General features: G+C 36.6%; 1 protein-coding gene and 1 long non-coding RNA gene across 8 annotated transcripts in view; one reads left to right on the forward strand and one right to left on the reverse strand.

Annotated features, from left to right (window-relative positions):
* The window catches only part of LOC138067149 (uncharacterized), a 133,199-nt gene that overhangs the window by 79,625 nt on the left and 32,317 nt on the right, over positions 1–21,257 (reverse strand). The window lies entirely within an intron of this gene.
* PDE5A (phosphodiesterase 5A) overlaps positions 1–21,257 on the forward strand; it is a 71,003-nt gene that overhangs the window by 32,216 nt on the left and 17,530 nt on the right. For 4 of the 7 annotated variants that reach the window (XM_068941718.1, XM_009674851.2, XM_009674853.2 and 1 more), the window contains exons 8-13: positions 1,840–1,948; positions 4,798–4,882; positions 9,045–9,220; positions 10,693–10,752; positions 17,605–17,751; positions 20,114–20,239. In XM_068941718.1, coding sequence (XP_068797819.1) covers positions 1,840–1,948; positions 4,798–4,882; positions 9,045–9,220; positions 10,693–10,752; positions 17,605–17,751; positions 20,114–20,239 — 703 coding nt within the window. The remainder of the gene's footprint in view (positions 1–1,839; positions 1,949–4,797; positions 4,883–9,044; positions 9,221–10,692; positions 10,753–17,604; positions 17,752–20,113; positions 20,240–21,257) is intronic. The other 3 variants (XM_068941715.1, XM_068941716.1, XM_068941717.1) reach the window with 3 other exon arrangements.

Here is a 21,257-nt window from a genome sequence, read left to right on the forward strand (position 1 = left end):
TAGTAGATACTAATCAGAGTATTAATACTTTTTATTTACGACTTTTACCAAAAATTTTGTAAAGTACTTTAAAATGAAGGATAAGCATTATTCTTATTTTATAGATAGGGAAACTGAGTCAAAGAACATGACTGACTGAATCAAGAACAAAGTTCTGAAGTTCTAACTTTCAGTTGTCTTCAAAAAGCCACCAAGAATTTCAACTGGGAGGAAGGGAAAGAGTTAGAAATATTTGGATTCAAATACGCAAATTAAATAGTTCCAAATTTAGTCTGAACCTCCATATTTAAATTTTGAAAATGACTGTCTCCTCACCTTTTTCTGTCATTAAAAGCTGTTTTTTCCAATACTGTCAAAAGAGTGAGACACAGTTGCATATAAAATACACCACTGCATGTGTAGTGTCCAGAAAGAAAACGGAGATTGTGGTATCCATTTGACCTCTTTTGCAGTGAACGTTTCTTATGGGAAATTGAACTACACGTTTGAAAATTAAGTCCAAAGAGTGTGGCATAAGCAAGTAAAAACTGTTAAGATCTATTATGATCTTAGACAACATGCAGTCAGAAAGTACAGAGGTACAAAAGGATAGTAAGATCACAGGGTAAAAGGGAAATTTCCTGTTTACTTCCTCCTCTGTACTATGGGGATGTTAAAGTGACAGAATTTACCCTTTCTATTTGTTTTTCCTTTCATGCTTATTAGTTAATGCACTCCAAATGTAATTTACTGCTTGCATGGACCATTAGTAAATTATATCTCATAACTGACAGGGAATTCTGGAGACTTAATTGCATATCTGCATCTTGTTTAGCACACAGAGCACAATGATATGCTACCACATACTAAGGACTTCACTATGAGTCAGCCACTGGAGTTAAACTTTGGCTATGTTCTAAAGTCACCAGCTTGGGGAGACAGAAGTATAATGACACAGATTAGACAGGAAGTATTACTTGTAAGATAAAATTTTTTGCTGATTATATAATCAAGGACCCTGAATCAAACCCCAAATCAGATAGGTTTTCAAAATTGTGAGGTGTTGCCATGCATAACCAAGTTACATAAAGAAAGAACAATTCCCTTCCTCCAGTACTTTAAATGTCCTCTGGATATGCACTTACAGCAGAAGGATAACTACAGTCAAGTCCAATATCAGAGGGAAACTGCAGAGGCTTGATGGGAACAAGTACATATGAAGACATGTGTCCTCCTCCAAAACGGGCGAAGGAGTCAATAGAATTGAAATGCCTTAATAAAATAAATCGTGGCTCTAAAATTAGGAGAGGGATGATTGATTTTGTAATGATATTTCATGTCCTGATTTGGAAAATCAGAAATTCTATTTCAGTAGCATGATCCCCGTGCAATTCGTTATAAATTTACTTTTAAAACACATGAAATGAGCTTAGAATCAGAAAATTCACAAATGTTACCAGCTACATTCAGTTTAAAAAATAAATGAATTTTACACGGTCGTGATTTTTCAAGTGTGCAAGATTTGTGAAGGAATATTATTTTTAAAGGGTTCTGTTTATTTCACTATGTACCCTTGGTTCACTCATCGTTATCCTTCATCTACATAAGCTGTGCTGATTTATTTATTTCTTAAATTTGGTGGTTTTGACTTCTTTAACATTTTAGAAAGTTAAAGAATGGTGTAGTGTATAAATGGCGTAGCAGTTTTGTGATGATGGTAGCTGGATTAGGAGACAGGAGTTGAAATCAGCTCCGTTACACAGATATTGATTATATCTTTCTTGGCTTTATACAGGAAAAACTTGTACAATTACCTACTTTGCATAATGAAGCATGTAATAGGAATGTTTTATCTTTCAGGGACTATGATACAAACAAAATCAATTATATGTATGCTGAATATGTCAAGAATACAATGGAGCCCCTCAACATCCCAGATGTCTGCAAAGACAGAAGATTTCCCTGGACAGTAAGTAAAATACACTGAGGTTTGAAATTCAGAAATGGAAAATGTTTTCCTGTTTACCTCTCCAATCTTTTTTGCTTTCCTCTCATTACTCCTGTTTTCTATGACGTTCATTATCAATGCGCAAATGGTACAATACCCATACAGAGTGAGCAAGGTGACCAGGAGAGGGTTTTCTCCCTATAGCCTTCATTTAAAAAGCCTAATATTTGTCTGGCAATAAACACACACTGCGTGGTTGAGAGGTAACTGTACGTTCTAAGGAAAGCATCCGAGTGAAGAACAGCTGGAGATTTTCAAAGTAACTCTCTGTAGTTTATTGTGGTTGTTGGGAAGGTCTCAGAAGTTCCTTCCCTTTCATTCCCTCCTTTCCCTCTTGTTCTGGCAAAGATTAATGTTATGGATACAGATTCTTTGCTGTTTTGAAGAAGGAACAACTTCACTTTTCTTTGGCAGCTTATGCTTCACGCTTCATCAAGTGGTGTCAGCTTGTGACATGGTGTGCCAGTGAGCACACAGACAGATAGGGAGAGTTAGGAGGGAAGGTCACTTGGCAAGATTCAGACTAAAGTCACAATGCCTTTTAAAGTCATTGTCAACAGAAAGCAAGCTTCTAACTATTTTTCTCTCAGTGCAGAAACTAGAAAAATATCTGCTCTTCTCATTATATTTAAGCCTCTTAGCTGGGGGGCGCTCAGGTAGAGGATAATAAGAGGAAAGAGGAGGTATAACGGGAGCAGATTTTTACCCAACTCTTTTTGCTCTGAGTCACACAACGGAAAGGTCAGGAAGTACAATGTTCAGTGTGACTGTTTCAGTAAGTGGAAAGAAGGGGCAGGCTCATGCCGGTGAGCTCTGTTGCTTCCCTTTTTCTCTGTGCGAAGTTTCGCTGATGTTCTGGAGTGGGAGTCTATGAAGGACTGAGCGACACGGGAATTGCGAGCTCAGCACTTTACAGCATAAGGCCCAAAGCTATCTTAATTGGAAGAGTGGAAGAAAAAACAGAATCAGATGGATGTACTGTATTACATCAATAAAGAAATAGGTGACTATTTGAAGACATTTTAAAATAGAAGAAATACCTTGAGAGTCATTCCAAACAAGCGTTTGTCTGAAATGAGCCTTTCGCTTTATCAGCACAGTCACCGTGGCTGCATCTCCACCACTGTGTAGGAGCAGTTTCAAGGCTGCTGAAAGCCCAAGTACCCTGACATGAGGGAAATCTAAGGTGTACCTGGTGCCCCAGAAACCCTGCCTTGGCTCTTTCTTTAAAGTGCTCAGTGGCATCCTTACTCACTTTATGAACAGACCCTGGTGCTTTTTAGCTGCTTTGGTGGCCTCAGCTACCTATGTAGTGATATGAGGCAGACCAGACCAGACATGGTTCTTCCATGGAGGAGACCTGTTGTTGCCTGCCTCAGATTCAGGCTACCGACAAGGACAGTAGAGAAGTCATATGCTAAGCCTCAGCACCCATGTGTACATGTTCTCCCTCGAATCAGCAAAGTTAGTGCAGCATAGACAAAGTCTGAATATCTACACCAGCTCTTTTAGCCATTTACTCCTGTTTAGTCTTCTTCCTGTTCATTAATACTGGGTCAAGCATTTTTTTAAGCGCTGTGCACTGTGGTCTTATCTCCAGTCAAGTCAAATCTGAATTATAATGCATCTGGACTTTATGAAACAGCAGGTTCTCCTCACGGTAGCCATAAACTGGTTTTCATGCAAGCTTGACTTCAGTGTTTCTCAGCTGGCCTTGCTGGAGAGGTCTAGGGAGAGATGCAGATTTTCCTGCTTTTTTTACAGCTAATTTCACAGGTTTGTCTTTCTAGATCACAGTTCAGAAACCAGGAAATTCTACTCATCAGTTATTCCATCTATCCTCTTGATAATGAGCTACTAATTATTAAATTCCTGGAGTCCTGTGAAGTATCTGGCATAATGTAAACCTTTCAAATTTTGTCATACTTCCCCTCTCCTATTACAAGCATTTGTGCATTTGCCTGCAGAGAAACAGTCTCCAATCGCTTGCATTGCACCACAGATCAAAGCAGCAATATTAAAAAAAATCCCTTTCGATCTGAAATAGTAGTGTGATTGGACCATATTTATCTCTCAGCAACTGCCATGTGACTCCAGGACTAAGTGCAACAGAAAAGAACTAAGAACTTTTCTCATTAGATATTTGAAAAAGATGTATTGTCTTTTTGTTCCACCCTTCCCTCTCCTCCCCCAAATACATTCAATTTCCTTCTCTTGCAGCATGAGATAAACTGACAGCAAAGAAAAGACTGAAGAAGTGTTGACCTTGTTAGAAAACTAGTCATGCTTTGGATCATAGCTTTGGTCTCCACTAAGGCATATTTCATGGCCATGGTGGAATAAAGATCTCTTTAATCAAGGAATCTCAAACAAACCAAAAGGGCTTCTGAAAAATTTTAGTATCATTAAATACACAATTAGCATAACGCCAGGTAGCCACTCTTGTTTTATGACATCTGTTCCTTACAGCGGCATACTGCTGCAAGTGTACACAACTGTCATTTTCATGAAAGTGGTACCTTCTAATGAAAGCATCTATTATCAAATTAGCACATGGACACAAGTCATTGTAAACTCCTACTGAATGATTATCATCTATATTATTATTCCTCAAAGCTTGCATCGAATACAGTGTTTAACATAATGACTAGCCAAAAATGTGCAAACTCTTTGAAAACATGGTTGCTTTAAAAAAAGAGTATGTAAATCAAGAACAGTTTTAGATCCCAGCTCCACAGTTTTTTCACTTTGGGCACTTGCACTGAACTTGTCTGTAAAAGTATAACTGTATCTTTTTGTTTGTTTAACAGAACGACAATGCAGAAAATGTAAGCCAACACATAAAAAGTTTGCTGTGTACACCAATCAAAAATGGGAAAAAGAATAAGGTGATAGGTAGGTAACTTTACCAAAAAAAAAAAAAAAATTCACAGAAGCTGGTATGCGGCATGCTCCACAGTAAAACCTTGGCAACATGGAATCTAAAAGCATGAGAAAAGGTCCTTAATTATCATGCTGTCAACTAAGACCACTGCAACCTTGACTATAAATTGCTTACCTACCAAGTTACCGTCTACAACACCTCTGTGATATTTCTGTTGTTGTAGCTTCTTTGCATTTGATAATGTTCTGTAAGTAAAATTATTTTCATTGTTTCCTGTTCAGAGGGTCAGATCTCACTCTTGTTTCTATAGGTCTTTTAAAAGGCAGTAAAAGACAGAAAAATTGTGTACTAGTAAATAAGCTCTCCAGGCCTGAGCTATCTGTAGTGCTGGCCTTTAAGGCAACAGTGGTGGCAGCCGGGAAGTGTCGCACTGGGGAAAGCAAGCTGAACTGCACAGACATCGCCACTTTCCTCAAATGAGACTTGGCTACAAAAACACAGATACATTAGAAAGCTAAGCGATGTTCACTTTTGGTGCTGTGAATTGCCTTTTGGAGGTGCCTGCTTCTATTTGTGGATTATAGAGGGAGCCTACAATCCTATCTGAAGACACTAGATTAGGTGCCTAAAGTTACCCAGTGTAAATACCTTCTGCAGTGTCTCCTTTGCTCTTTCTAGGACTGTTTTTCCTCTACATTAAAGAGTGGTCATACTACCAGTGGATTCCTAGGGTTAAATTTTCAGAAGTAGTTTGATATCACTTAGGTGCACAAAGGCCTAGAGCCTTATGGAGACTTAGAAGCCTAGTTCTCCTTAATTCCCTAAAAATATTTAGGTGGCTGTGGTCTGGATCCTCAAAGATAAGTATATACCTAAATAGTTTTGAGGATCTGGTCCTAACAACACTTTAGGGAAAAAGCTTAATGAGTTGTAAGACTTTTACTGGGTTTCAGATTCACCTTAGACAATGGGATGATGATAGTTTTGAAAATTACCAGGACTTCCCTGTCCTAAGATGGATAGAATAAACGTTAAGTAAATTTGGTTTCCTGGCATCCGTAAGTGTCACAAGCAAACAGAACATGTACTGATTTCCAGATAGCAGCTTGAGTTCAACATCCTCATCTTTATGAAATTTGGCAAGGAAACATTTCAGAGTTCCAAAGATGCATTTTTTACAAGTCTTCTAGTAATTATCCTTGAGAATTATGGCAACACTGCCTAATCAATGTCTGTAGTAAATATGAGGCCCCTTTTCCATGAAGACAGATTTTTTTCAATCCCCAAAGCAGAGAGACATCGCTACCTAATGTAGTTTTGTGAAGTTTCCTTTAATACCAGCTTCTTCCATGAGATCTTTTATTACTTTCCTTTAAATATTCTACCAGACCCAGAAGACCAAGATGAAGATTGAACTGTTGGAGCTTTAGCTAGAGATATTTCATTATGTTGTTAACTACTGATGAAAAAGTTGCTTCTGATCTTATATAGGTAGATCATATTCTGTGGAAGTTCAAACTGAATGTTTCAGTTAGGCTATCCATTTATGTGGGTTTTTCAAATGTGAGTCATTCACAATGGGAAATATTCTTTGAAGTTTCTTAAGGTTTTATAACCCACCTAATGTTCAGATCTTTAATAGGGCAAGAAGTTGCCTTGGAGACAATACCTAGAAGTTCCTTTAGTGTACTGTATACTATTCAAGAAAATTATAGGTCTCTTTTTTTATTTTTAAGATTAGTCTTCCTGAGACCAGAAATTTGGGGGTGGAGGTGGAGCAGATGGTGGGGGGAGACGCTGTCCACAACAAAATCAAGCAAATTTTACTGGCAAGAGAGATGAAAAAACTTTTTTATTCTCCTGACTTGTGCATTTTTCAGGTATTTGGTGAAAACTTTATAGAATCTTTCTGTGGTTTTGTAAGTATGTCCCCATAAAATAATTTTGGGCTCCTTTAATTCTGAGGTATGGACCCCTTGATGGTTTGGGGAAGCTTCTGAAAAATGTTTCAATTAAAGAGTATTTGTCTTATATATTACATAGTGTATTTACTGTAGATCTCCTCATTTTTAAGAGAAGTTTACATACACCCAAAAGCTGTGTCTTTTAAGAATTCACTTCCTCTTGTGTCTTATTCACTGTTGAGTCTTAAATCTTGTGTTTATTACATCAGAGTTGCTATGGAGATAATTGTAATTTCATAAATAGGACTAAACAGAGATCTGAAAGTGAGTTCCACGAGACTGTCCTATATAGAGAGTTTAATAAATCAGCTTCTTTTTCCCAGGGAAAAGTTAATCTTGTTCTTAGTGAATTCTTATTCTCTGAAATTATGTATTTTTACTATCACTGAATTATCTAGTAGTCTCAGTCCACTGAGGTTCAGAATGATCTTTGCAGTATTCAAATATCACAATCCCTGCCCCAACAGTTTATGGCTACAGTTGATCTCTTTAGAGCAGAATCTGATACTAAAATAAGTTCCCAAAACAGAACATAATTTGGAAACAGGACAATGCTCTTATATTGTCACATTAAAGTTTGTACATACAAGGCCAGGATTCTAAAAAAAAAAAAAAAAAAAAAAAAAAAGTGTGCAGCATTTTTCTCCTAAGAGCTTCTACATTCTGTTAATGGGGAAGACACACACTTGATCCCTCACACAGACTTGTTTTTTTCCTTTAATGAAATGCTTGAAGGGCTCTTTTCGTTAACAAATGCAGAGTGCTAAAATGGTAGAAATACTTTCCTGTAAAAAGTCATTAGCCCTGACAAGTAGTCGCTAACTATGTTCAGTGTTGGTACTGATGTAAAACGGTATCCGTTATAATTCCTTCCTTATCCATAAAGAGAGAGCAAATCTGGCCTCCCTGACCTTATGGTGGTAAACTGTAAGTACCAAAGGCAAGCATTCAGATTCTGTTCATGTATACCTATGTAAATCTTGCTGAAGCAAGAAAACAAAAATTAGTAACAATGTTCTGGAAACATCATGCTCAGTAGCTATCTTCTCTTTATTAGTTCAATATATATTTAATAGATTACTGTTTCTACTGCCAAATGTTCTTCATAAAATATATACAGTATACAAATTGATAAGTAATAGCAACTTATAGCAAATGAAACTATGATTTTCACTAGGATAATTATTTGCAGTTGACCAGGAAAAGGTTAGTGTTTATCCTCAAAAATGAGGAACGTGGGAAAAAACAGTTGGATTTAAGATAATAATCATCCACGCAGCAGTTCTGCCCAAGGGCAATCTATACTTGCAATGCAGCTGCTTTAATTCACGTTCTGATTTCTTAGCAGAAACTGCCATCCATTAGGGAAAGCTAAGGTGAGGTATGTATGTGAATTCTCCTTTGCTTAAAATGGTACCAGGGATTTAAGGTGAAGCAAGGATTAGTAGAGGTTATCTGTCAGACCCCTCAATGGTATGTGCATAGAAAATTCTGGTACTGAACAGAGTCATTAGGAAATGTTAACACAAAATAAACAAATGCAAACATCAACAAGTCTGATCCTAACAAGCTGAATTCAGTTGGAGGCTTCTCCACGACTAGTAGACTTTGGAGCAGGCTGTAATTCATCTTCACAGAATCAGCAAGTATACTTGAACTTTGAGCCTCAACTTCAGTAATTTCTGTTTAGTTCATTTTTTAAAAACATTTCCGGTACTGACTCAAATAAGGAAGTGAAAACTCTGCATACCCCTGTTCTGACTTTCATAAACGTTCTTCTGGCACGGTTACAAAAATTTAATTAGCCTCCAAAGGACAAATTGTCTTTAGGGATTAAATCAATCTAGAATACTATTAATAAAAAAAAGTCAGGATGAAAACTACCCTAGAATTTTGCAAGATAATCAAGTCCGTAAAGCCCAACGTTTCTGTTATAAATCTTAACAAATACTTTTGAGTCTACTAAAGAACATATAGTATTTTAAGTATTTACTCTGTAATACAGTGAAATTCTAAAAAATTTTGGGGTGGATTCTGAAGCATTCTAATTTGTCACTTTTATGTATACTGTTGATTTGTACTGTACGGTTGATTTGGTACTGTAGGCTAAACAGTCTTAAACTTAATTTTTCTGTTGATGTTCTACACAATAAGGTGATAGTTTGGCAATTCTCTATATTACTCCTTTTAATTTCGGTATCCTGGTTAGGAGTTTGCCAGCTTGTGAATAAGATGGAAGAAAACTCATGCAAAATCAAGGCGTTCAACAGAAATGATGAACAGTTCCTGGAAGCATTTGTCATCTTTTGTGGCTTGGGAATCCAGAACACACAGATGTATGAAGCTGTGGAAAGAGCCATGGCCAAGCAGATGGTGACATTAGAGGTGAGTTCAAAATCTAGGTGGTCTTTAATTGGCACAATGCAGATTCTAATTTTTGCCATACCCTGTCTGTTCTCCACGTAACTGCTACTACTCACTTGAATACTGAAAAGAAATTGTTCTCTCACATGAGAACAGCATTTAGCCCTTCAAGTTGCACAGAACTACTATTTTTTTCTGCTTGTTTTCATATTTGCCTGCACACTATTTTATGTGATATTGTCTTCTAACTTTATTGTATTTAGTGGTGAAGCTAAATGTATCTTTTCCCCTACACAAGGCTACATATTGGCAGCATAGCTCGTTTGTTCTGCTGCATAGGAAGAGGAAATGGTTTAGGGTAGTAGGGGCTTCCTTTTCTTGTCTGGGGTTTTCTGTGATGATTTTGGCTCAGTCCTGTTTGTGGAGTAACGACAGCATTATTGTAGGTTTTCTGCAATTTTCTCAGGCTTCATCAAATCATATCAAGATGAACATCACCTAGTCTCCGTCTTTGAACTGGTTACTGTTAAGTTTAATGGCTCAAGAGGGTTTTAGCCTAAGAAGCTGAATTACTCAGAGGTGATAACTTGAAGCCAAAAGTGAAAAATTTGTAGACTTTGGATTGCCTACCATTCATTATGTAAACAGAGTGTTTGCAGAATTCCTAAAATGTGGATTATGTACCTTGTAGTCTCTAAAAGAAACGTTAAAACTCCCACATAAACTTGTATTTAGTCATGTTAAATGAAAAGGTGGTAAAATTATAGTCAAAATAATTTCAATGCTTTAAAAAAGATAAGCTGTTTGTTTACATGACAAACTAACAATTTTCCTGCTATAACAGTTCACAGATAATATAGGAAGTCCATACATACAAATTCCATAATGAGAAAAAGACTATAGATTAACACGTTAAATGGCTTCTTCATAAAATATGTATTTTTTTAGTTGCATGTATGCTAAAAAGAACTTTGGAACATTTTCATGTCCCATTCATTCTCACAGCTAAAAAATATGAGTTTATTTTGTTAATTTAAAACAAACGTATTTTCTTTCAGACTTTTCTGCCAAGTTCCAGCTAGGGCAAAACTCTCTTATGTCTGAATAAACCCCTGAAAGGATTATTATGGCAACAATGTCAGGCCCATAATTATAGCTGTTCCTTGAATTATTTGTCTTTGAAAGTGGGGCACGAAAACTTTCCAAAGAGAAAATCAGAGTTCTTTGTTCATTTATAGAAACTATTTACATTTTCTTGGCCTAGTTAACTCAAGAAGGTTTTGTGAGATCTGTAAAAGCTGCAGATATCTCCCCAGATGCTTTCAGAGAGCTCCTTAAAATCAGCACGGGCCCTACATGGACACTAGGTTTCAGCAAGTGCAATGCATTGCAGGACTCCAGCTGCAGACTGCAACTTCTGCTTTAGAAAAAAATAAACCCATACTTATATTGCACTTTCGCTTGTACTAAGGGTTCTTTTTCCCTTCCTGTAGGTTCTCTCATACCATGCTTCTGCTGCTGAGGAGGAAACGAGGGAGCTGCAGGTAACAGCGGTAATTGAATTTTTTACTCTTACTCTAGAAATACTCTATTAATAGATGGAACAATGAAAGGCAGTCCTTTAACAGTATGTGCCTCTGCATGTTAGGCATCATATTTTCAGAAATAAAAGTTATAGTGAAGCTTAAACTGATCAGTTCCTGAGTTGGATCAATACGTCACGCAAAAGGGAGATATTACAAGGCCAATAATGAGATACAGTTTGGCCTGAGAGCTGTAATTATAGGAAAAACAGAAAGACAAATAGATACTGACTACCATTCTCATGAATTAAAGTGACAGTATTGATTGATGCAACATTAGTGTCAACTCAAAATGATTCTGTATTTTGAAGTCTGATTTTTGTACATTTTATATCTTTTGTACGTTTCTGGCTTCCACAGTATGGGTGCAGCTTTACGGCTTTTCACAGAAGTTCTGTATTTAATTGTTAATTGTATGATTATTTTCATTTTTGTGGCCACTTTTCTGTGCAGTGCCCTGTTCTGTTCATGTGTACGTCTGTGTTTAGAAACCACTGCCTTAGGAGTAACTACAGCTATTATTTCAAGTGCAGTTCAAAGCACAGCCTGCAGTCTCTCTAGTTCTCTCTGCTGAAGTGGAGGTGCTGGGCAAATAGCATCATCAGTGTTGTAAGAAAGACAATGAGAGGGATGGAGAGGAAGGCAGACACAGGGGACCAGGAGCTGAGCAGTGCATAGTGGGACTGGACTGGATAAGGCAAGGTGCCGCAAAACAAGGTGCAAGGCTACAGATCACGTACCGGATTGGGCTCCAGTGTCTACCAGTTCTGGCATGGTTAGCATCACACACAGTTTGAACCTCAGTCCTGACATGCTGTTGCTCCCTGATACAGAGGCACTGACAGGCTACAACACGCTCCTCATCTTTAATGGTTTCTCTTCAGCGCTTGCCTTAATCTCAATGCCTGGCATCTTTACTGCTATATACAACAGAACCATGGTAAATTCAGCATGGCACCAGTGATCACCTCTACTGCTTAACTGATCACATGCATCCTAGCACAATCTTGGCCCATATCAGCTGATGCTTTCTAAGGCAATTTCAAAGCACATAGCACAGGCCATCCTCAATAGGCGGCACGGACGAGACTGCACCAGGTTTGGCTCCCTCTAGCCTACAGTCTCGCAGTACTATTCTAGCAGGTTTTGTACCCTCAGATATAGCCGTGTATCCTCACATGACATCCCAGGGCATGAAAAACGTACCCTTATTTTCATGCTATGAAACAATTACTTTGAGCTTTTAATAGAGCGATCAAATTATTTCAGATAATTTGAGCTGAAAAAGAAAACATGCATAAAAAGCAATCATGGTATCTTAGGACTACAGGGCACCACATGGAGGCCAAAGCAAACCATGGACCAACTGCTATATAGGGTTGAAAGCAATTTGTGCCATTTGGCCTCATCATTAGAGAGTGAACCCTGTACTCTTTTATACAGCAGTACAGATAAAACCTCACTGACAATTTGATTTCTTCTGTGTGCATTTATGTGCAAAATACCTAATGCAATGACCATTCCTAAATTTGCTCATTTCGAAATTATTCTTTTCTTTAGAAAACTTAATTTTTTTCCTTAGTATCCTATTCACCACCTTCATTACTCAGAACTTCCCTTGTGCCATCCAGACTCTAATTGGCTTGCCTTTCATGAAAAGAGTTGTCGTCTGCCTTTTTCTAGTTTGTTTTACTTTGTAACATAATTTTCAACTATTTCATTTTTTTCATTGTTGCCCCTTTGCTTTTGTCCTCAATAACAGAAGCTAGCTTATATGTCAGTGTGACCCTGACGTTATTTATTTCATTTGTGGTGCATGTCCCACAGAAGAAAACATTGATCCTTTATTATTTTTCTCAAGACTTCAATACTGACTGTGAGGTACTTTGAGATCTTCATATGTCAAGTGCTATGGAAGTGCTATTACTATTACAGCAAACGTTGCTTGAAATCTTTCTTTGCTTTGTGGACTCCCTTCATGTTAAAAGATTTTACTACCTCAAGATCTCAACTGTATGGTCTCCAGTCTGCTAGCCACCTGATTTAGTTTATAAACTATATTTTTGCCGCTGGTTCTGCAACTGCCTTAGTTATGTCTGAGATTATCACATCCGTGATTTCCACATAATTCAAGCTTCCATATGGCTTTACTTCATTCCTAGCTCATGTCACTAAGGTCCAGGATAGGCTTACATATGGTGAAAGCTGAAGCCAAAAAGTTTTTTAAAAAAAAGAAATATTTAATAAATTGAGGAAGTATTTGTTTTATAATTTAAGAATAAAACATCACAGCCAAATTTCGTCTTGAGTTCTGCACACTGGTCTTACTGACTTTAGCAGAGGCTTATTTCATACGTAAGCTGAGCCTAGCACTTTTAGAGAATATAAAATACTAAAAAGCAAGCTGACCTATGCTTTGCTGTGGAGCAGCCTGTTTATATATGCTTTGCTATATATACTGCAGCCAGTGGCTGGTTTCCTTCCTTCCCTACCCCCAACTGTCTGATCACTGAGTTAGAATTCAAAGACCACAAAGTAACTGCTTTTCTTCTTTCAAGGCTATTTGGTCATAGAAGGGAATGTGGTTGTTACCTTGCTGCTTTTCCCATCAGTAGGCACCGTATGTCTCTGTAGTCTTACTACTTCATAAAACAGACTTTTATTTCTAGTGAACCTCAAATTAGTGAATGAGAGAAAATTAAACTGTATGAGATCTGGAGTAAGTTAAAGGGAAAAGACACATTCTATGATCTTTCTAAATTTCAGTAACATTCAAGAGAAACACTTCTTAAAATTGCCTTCAACATTTTAAAGATAGTCCACTACCTTTAATGACTGTCAGGGTTCTCTCCTCTTAGAAACAGGGAACCCTCTTTTGATTACAGTTCTAGATCAGATGAGCGCTCCTGAGCAGGCTAGTGCATGATTACATGTATACATCTTTGCAAAAGAGCAAAGCGATTCAAATAAAAACAAATCTTGAAATCTTCCCAAAGCCCCAAATGATGACTATCAGCAACAGACCCCACTCCATCTACCTTCTCTTCTCAGGAACCAGGAAAAAGGGATGGGATCAGCCAGTTTATGCTAGCTGAGCAGCAGTAGGAATTTACTCTTACAGTACAGGCATCCTGATAGAAAAGACACTTCCAAAAGCTACCTGTTTTCCAAACCGAGGTATGAAGAGGAGGATGTTAATTTTGAGTTTGTTTTGCAGTTACTCAGAAGAATGGCAGCCTCATCCTGGAAAGATTTCATCTCCCTCTATAATGTGACCTCAAAAAGCTTTCTGCTTGAAAAATCAAAACTAACATAAAAGGAAGAAACTATGACAATTTATTGAGTATTTTGCCTCCAAAATTTAAACTAGAACAACATTCAAGACATGCTGACTAGATTTATAGTAACTTGAAAAACAGGAAAACAGACACTGGAAAAAAGTTGTATTTTTCCCAGTTAATTGCAAATCTCTGATGCCAATCAAACTGTTAAAATTCAGCTGGAGTCCAGTAGCCCACCAGAATAATAAAAATTGATGAGTGATGGCCATACAACAACTTCCTTCAAAGAAACCAGCTACATCTTTCCTAACTGGGAGATAAAATCCATATTAATGGCAGTTTCCACTAATTTTAGGAGCAATGAAAAGCACAAATTCACAAAGGAATAGGGCAAAGTTGTCCTCAAGTATTTCAGTGGGCATCACAGAACTCAACTCAGTTTTGAAAGCTGCTTTTGACCATAAGGGGTAGAACATTCCTCAGCCCTTAAAGGCATATTTTCAGCTCTAAAAATTTAAAGAAGGTCTTGTCCTTCTGGGTGTACAGCTTTGTAGCTCTACATTCTGCTTCTTTGTAACCAAGCAAATTCTAAAATTTAATGTAATAGCTTTCTCCTACCTTGGACACATGCTGTCACACAGTTATTCCGAGAATCAATGGTATATCAAAATAGATATGGGACTTAAGCTTTATTGGAATTGATATTTGTGCTTATTGTCTTTGAACCAGTCTAGTTAATAAATGCTTTACTAGTAAAACATGGGATTGATAACAGAAATTACTACAGTGTTATCTCAAATGAAAACTGTAACAACAGAATTATGAGCAAGTGGCTGCTCTAATTTAAAACTGTAGCTTTCAAAAATATTTAATCTGTGGACTCCCAAAGGGATTAGATCGGACGAGCAAAACCTTGCAGACAGAATTTCACCCTACTGGCAATAGTCTTGGTTTTCTTCTTAGTCACCCTATGATGAGAAATGACCACAGATCCGTCTCCTAAATATCCACATGCTACAGTCAGATGGCTAATATTCCTCCATTACAGTCTTTTAATTCAATGAATCAAAACTCTATTCCTAAAAAATGGAAAGAGAAGAATCTTGCTCTTTAAATATCTGTAGTCAGCACATACCCTTTCAGTTGCAGGATCTTGGAGGTCTTTTTTTTTTCTTTGTCTATGATTTTATTCATAAAATAGACTATTGTGAAATGTTGAATTATCAACCTCTGTCATATTTTTTAGAACTATTTGCTGTTTCCATGCATTGATAAAGTCAGCGGTACCTGAAAAGAAATGGGGCCAAGTGATTTTCAGCATCAAGTCATTCATTTTAAAGACATCAGTATTCATATGCCCCGTTTTAACCCAAGTACTTGTAAGCAATGACAAAGGGAGTACCCCTTGCCCCAAGTTCAGACCCCTTACTTAATCATTTTGAGTTTTCTTCTTAGTCATGGGAGAGAGAGAGAGACAGGTGATTCTAGAAAGCCGTTTAGAGCAAGTGTCTAATTTAAGTCCAGATTCAGGAAAATATGTAAGCATGGCAATTCCTCTCTTATGGAGATGATTCTTTGAAATCTAACGTAAACTGTCACCAAAGGACAAGTGTAGAGAACTTTTTTTTTCTTTTTTGGTGGGCTGACAAACACTTTCCACTTTGTTGTGGCTACTGAAGACAGGAGATGAGGAAGGTAAAGATAAATTATGAATGAAGTCAGAACACAGGGATGATTAGGTGTTTTGTTGAGCTCCTAATGTATTCTTCCAGTCCTTTTCCTCATAAAATCTCAGACTGCAAAACCTTGTTTTTTCATGGTGACAAAAGGGCACAGGAACATATGAGTAGCATAACAAGACAGTGCACTCTGCATACAAGAATAATTCTTCCCCTCACAACTATCAAACACCTACTGTGAGGTTAATTTGCATCTAGATAGTTGAAATGTCTTTCTGGAAGGGAAGTTAGTTTACATGGGACAAGAGGATTGTTTCACATGGCAAGAATGATAAAAGTAGAATTACTTTTTCCTTTTACTTATTTTGAATAAGGTGCAAGGAATATAACCTCCTTGTTATCAATATCTTAGAAATGAAATGACATAGTGATTTAAGGAGGACAAAATTAAATAGTAGCCCTGCTTTACAAAATCATTTTATGTATACTGGAAAGCATTCTGAAAAAATTGCAACTTCTCAGAATTATGTCATTAGATTTCCTGAATGGTTGCATTGTTCTCTACTGAGTATAGAGGCCTGGTCATTCTTTCACGTGCTTGAAAGTGTAATACCACCTGAATCCAAAATGATGGACACAAAATTACACGTGCGAGAAACGTATTAAAAGGTTGGGATTTTTTTTTACTGTGCAAACACTGTTTTTCATAATCTTTCACAACTTTCCAATTCTGATACATAACAGGAAAGATAATAGCAAATTTAGATGGACAGAAACTAGTACAGTTAGTTATGGGAAGGGCTGATTTGCATGCTACATGTAATACTACTGTAGATTATGCCTCATACTTCCTTTTCAAAGTCTCAGCCTTCTAGGATACAGCTCCTCATTCTGGAGAAATGTTTTCCCCCAGAAATACAAAGCAGAAAGCTATAACGGGCTTCTTTTTTTCACCACTTCAATTTCTCTTGATTTTCTTTTAAACCACATAGTCATATCAGGGTGAAACAACTGGAAATAAGTAGCATTGAGAACTCTGCCTTTTCTTTTATCAAAAAAACTAATACTAACTTTTGATCTATAGTGGAAGACTTATTATTTATCTTGTTAGCAACTTTAGCATTCCTATTTTGAAGTCTAGTGCCTGTATTCTGAATTTTATTACTAGACAAGTAAATAGAGTTGTAATACATAGAGATATTGGAAGACTTACTGATAATAGAAGTTACAGATTTTTGAAAGTACATGTTAATGTTTGTATTTGCATATGTCTACTTTGTAATTCCAAATTTCAAAACAAAGGTGTGTGACTCTCCTCAGAAATACATAAAAAACATTGTCCAAAGGTTTTTAAGTATTATTTGATCACAGATGAAACCTTATTTTCCAGGGCCCTAGCCCTGAGAAAGCTCTGCCTATGGACAGGCTCCGAGTACCATAATGCTGGATGTGGATGCTGTTAGATAGTCTTATTCTAGCTACAGACATGTTTTTTCTCCCTGTTTGTAGAAAAATGCAAACGATTGCAGATTTTGACTTCTGTACAGCCATAAAAGCAAACATATAATTTCTCTGTCTTATTTCCCACATCTTTAACTTCACACACATTTTTGGTTACAGTTTGTGTTAGGTGATTTAGGTAACAGATTGGTTTACCTGAGTTATGAAAAGGTGTATGTTAATTCTCAGAAGCAAATAAAGTAATGTTAAATGAGAAAGGTTAAAGAAAGATAAATCAGAAGACAAATCACCAAATTTCAGTATAATGTGAAGGTAAAATTCAATATTACACTACTCTTTCTCTGGATAAGTTATGCTTTCTCTTTTCCAATGCTAAGTTTTGTTCTCTCATTCCTCTCTAGGCTGCTGTAGTACCATCTGCACAATCTCTCAACCTAACTGACTTCAACTTCAGTGATTTTGAGCTATCAGATTTTGAAACAACACTGTGTACAATTCGAATGTTTACAGACCTCAACCTGGTGCAAAATTTCCAAATGAAGCATGAGGTATGAATGCTGTCAAATGCTATTTCACATAATGAGAAAACGTATCAGGAGAATAATGAAATGAGCCTACAGTGGATATACAACTAATTGAGAAGCCTGTATTAAAGGGTAGTTAACAAACTGAGACGGTATTTCAAGTAGCAGTACTGGGGTTTCTCCTCAATCCAGTTCTACTGAATAATTAATAACTTGCAGGGTGGACCAAAAAATGCATTGAGAGAACTTGGAGAGTAGAGGTACAGGACTTTGTTAAAATTCAGTGAGCTTGCAAATGTATAGAAATATTTCAAAATTTAGGATTTAGGACTTAGGAAAAAAACTAAATGCATACATTCAAAATGGTAAATTAAACTGTAGGCAATGGTAATAGAGAAAAACTTTCAATGCTACTGTTGATCTGAAACTGAGTCTAAGTCAATAATGTGCCATAGTAGCAAAAAAGGGCAAACTTCATTCCTTAATTAACACAGGAGTGGTATATAAGGTCCATGGAGTAATTATTTTGGCTCATCTTTTACGAGACCACACTTCGGAGTACCCCACTTAAACAAAGATACAAATTAATTAAAAAGTTATGGGAAGAGAAACAATAATGTAGGATTGGGGAAAAGTTAAATTAATTAGGTTGACTTTCTTTAGAAAATAGAATACTGAGGAGGGAGGTGATAGCAACTTTTCAGTAAGTGAAAGATTGTTGTAAAGAGGACAGTTATATAGATTGTTCTGTATGTCCACTAAAGGTAGGAAAAGATATAACTATCATAGCTTACCCCCCCACACCCCGCCAATGATTAGATTAGCTATTAGGAGGACCTTTATAATTACAGAGATAGTAATGACTGAAACAGATTACTTATGCAGGCTGTGGAATTTCCATTAGAGGTTTTCACCAGTAGACCTAGTTTTAGATACATCTTTGTCAGAGGTTATTTAGATAGGTATGCTTATTTTGCCTTGGAGCCCAGAGGTAGACTAGATGATCTCTTAGGCCTCTTCCAGCCAGCACTTATGATTTCTGTTTGCATACACCTTCATTTTTAAATGATTTAGTTTTGCTTTATATATTCTTCAACCAAATCTCCAAAATTCAGTAGCAAAATGCCAGACTAATTTGGAGGAGCTAATAGGCACGCAAACTAGTAAGAGGGAAAAGGTATTTCATTTCTAGATCAGTTTATAGATCCATTTAGACTAGTAAAGCTTAAGGGCAGACAGCAGTATTATATTATCTAGGCTGATCTCTTGAATACTGAAGTGCAAAAATTTTAATTTTGCAGTAATGCCGAGAACTTGTACTTCCTTAAGGGATATGTTTCAATAGAGGAGAGTTATGGTGATAGGTAGCCCAGAAATGGGTGGACTTCTGCTTCCTAATGGAGTAATCCTAATAGATTTGCAACAACAAAATAACACTGTGACAACAGACACATAATTACATGTCTCAATAGAAACAACAGTGCATTAACAGTTTTGAAGCTACACTTTCCTCTTTCCGTAACAGAGCTAAAAAAACACCGGCAGTAGCAGAATACTCCCTTTTAACAGAATACTGCTGCTTTTGTCTACACAGAATCTTTTGTGTGGATGGATGGATGGATATTAGACTTCCTTTTCCATCAGTATAACATGACTCTTTCACTAGGAACACTAAAAATTATCTTAAACAAACTAAGGCCTAGATGCTCAGAGAGTATACAACATACAGTATGATGTATCCATTTAAGCTAGGGGTATTATCAAAACACTAACTGCCTTTATACCTTTCACTTTCATAAAACTAAAGTATAACCCACAATTTGTAATTCTGTTGTGCAAAGCAGCCAGGACATATTTAAAAAAAGATAACTCCTACATTTAAAAAAAGATACTACCCTGCAACATAGTAATCAGTACCTTTATATCGTACCTATTTGCTTTACAAAGTCCAATTCAGTCCATTCTGATATGAGTGAAAAAACATGTGTTCATTTTCGAAACAGCTCTTAAGAGATCTCTGTTATTCAAAAATTAATTGCCTCTATGAAATATGTGGTTACAAACAAGCATTTTTTTCCTCCCAGTTAACCCAACATAACTCAGTTTCTGGATCAACAGCAGCACGTCTAGCCCTCAGTTTAGCCCTCAGTAATAAAAAACACAGTCACCCATGTTACTCACTGAAGAAGAGGCTAAACTAGTGACTGTAACCATATTCTTCTTATCCATGTTCACAGTGATGTTGTACTTGAACGTGAGGTAAAAGGAAAATTTCTCCCTTAAGAGAGAAAATTTTCAAGATGGGTTTGGAAGTAGTCGTATGTTTCTAAAAAGAATAAATTCATAACATATTTTTCAGTTAACAACATAATACTGTTTCTTAAAGGTTCTCTGCAGATGGATTTTAAGTGTAAAGAAAAATTATCGGAAAAATGTTGCTTATCACAATTGGAGACATGCCTTTAATACAGCCCAGTGCATGTTTGCTGCTTTAAAATCTGGTAAAATTCAGGTACATTTTGCTGTTTCTATGTTAAGAACCTTCTGGCTAAACAAGTTCCTTAATGATGCATAGTTTTGATTGTGATGTCAGTACTATACGTATCATTCTGCCATCTCGCTAGTAAAATCAAAATACTTCTGCTGAAGACTTCTGATTCAAGTGCTTGCTTTGTTTAATTGTTATCATGTTAGGTACTCGGGTTCAGTCAGATCCTCTGGGAATGATCAGAGGCATACTCCCAATGGGAATATCTCAATTAAGGCACTTGGCTATCTCCTTTTTTAAAGTTAATGCTTATGCTGTAAGTAAGTCAAGAAGGTGTAGAAGAAAAGGACTGGCCCTATTTCAAGATGTTTCCTCATAATATTCGACAGACTCAGAAACACAGCTGAGTACAGCCTTAGAAAAATAATCGAACACTGCTTGGAAGTAAAGAAGTGTTCGTTTCAATGCTTTTGTACAATGTTGCAGCCTTCCACTTAAGTCAAATTATTATTTCAAAAACAACTTAATGATTCTTTATTACAAATACTGAAGGGTTAGATAACCCCCAAAACAAGAAAAATTTGTTTAACATTCTTCCCAAACATTTTTTTTATTTTCTTGAAGAAAACAAAATGTTTCTGCTTATTTGAAATTAACATTCTTCTTCAGTTTGGTTGATTTGAAACAGCTGATATTAGTTGGTTTATCCTATTTTACAATAACCTCTTATGAGAGGATAAATAAATCCTATTTGTAGAGCACAGACCAATACCAATAATGAAGAGGTATTCCTTCCTCTACAAACTTTAACTCATTAAAAAAAGGCAAAAGGGCCTGGAAAAGACAGAGACATTCGCATTTAGGATCCTTCTATACTGAAAAGAAATAGGCATGGCAGTTTTGCTCTGTGTGTAGTCTAGCAATCTCAGATGATTCTGATAGCTTGGTTGCTTGCTATTTTTGGAATTTTGTTAGCCCCCACAGCGACTTCCATAAATTGTTTCATTCCTAACTACATTGGATTCACTCCACTGATTTTCAT

Source organism: Struthio camelus, chromosome 4 (genome assembly GCF_040807025.1).
Source record: "Struthio camelus isolate bStrCam1 chromosome 4, bStrCam1.hap1, whole genome shotgun sequence".
Lineage (NCBI taxonomy): Eukaryota > Metazoa > Chordata > Aves > Struthioniformes > Struthionidae > Struthio > Struthio camelus.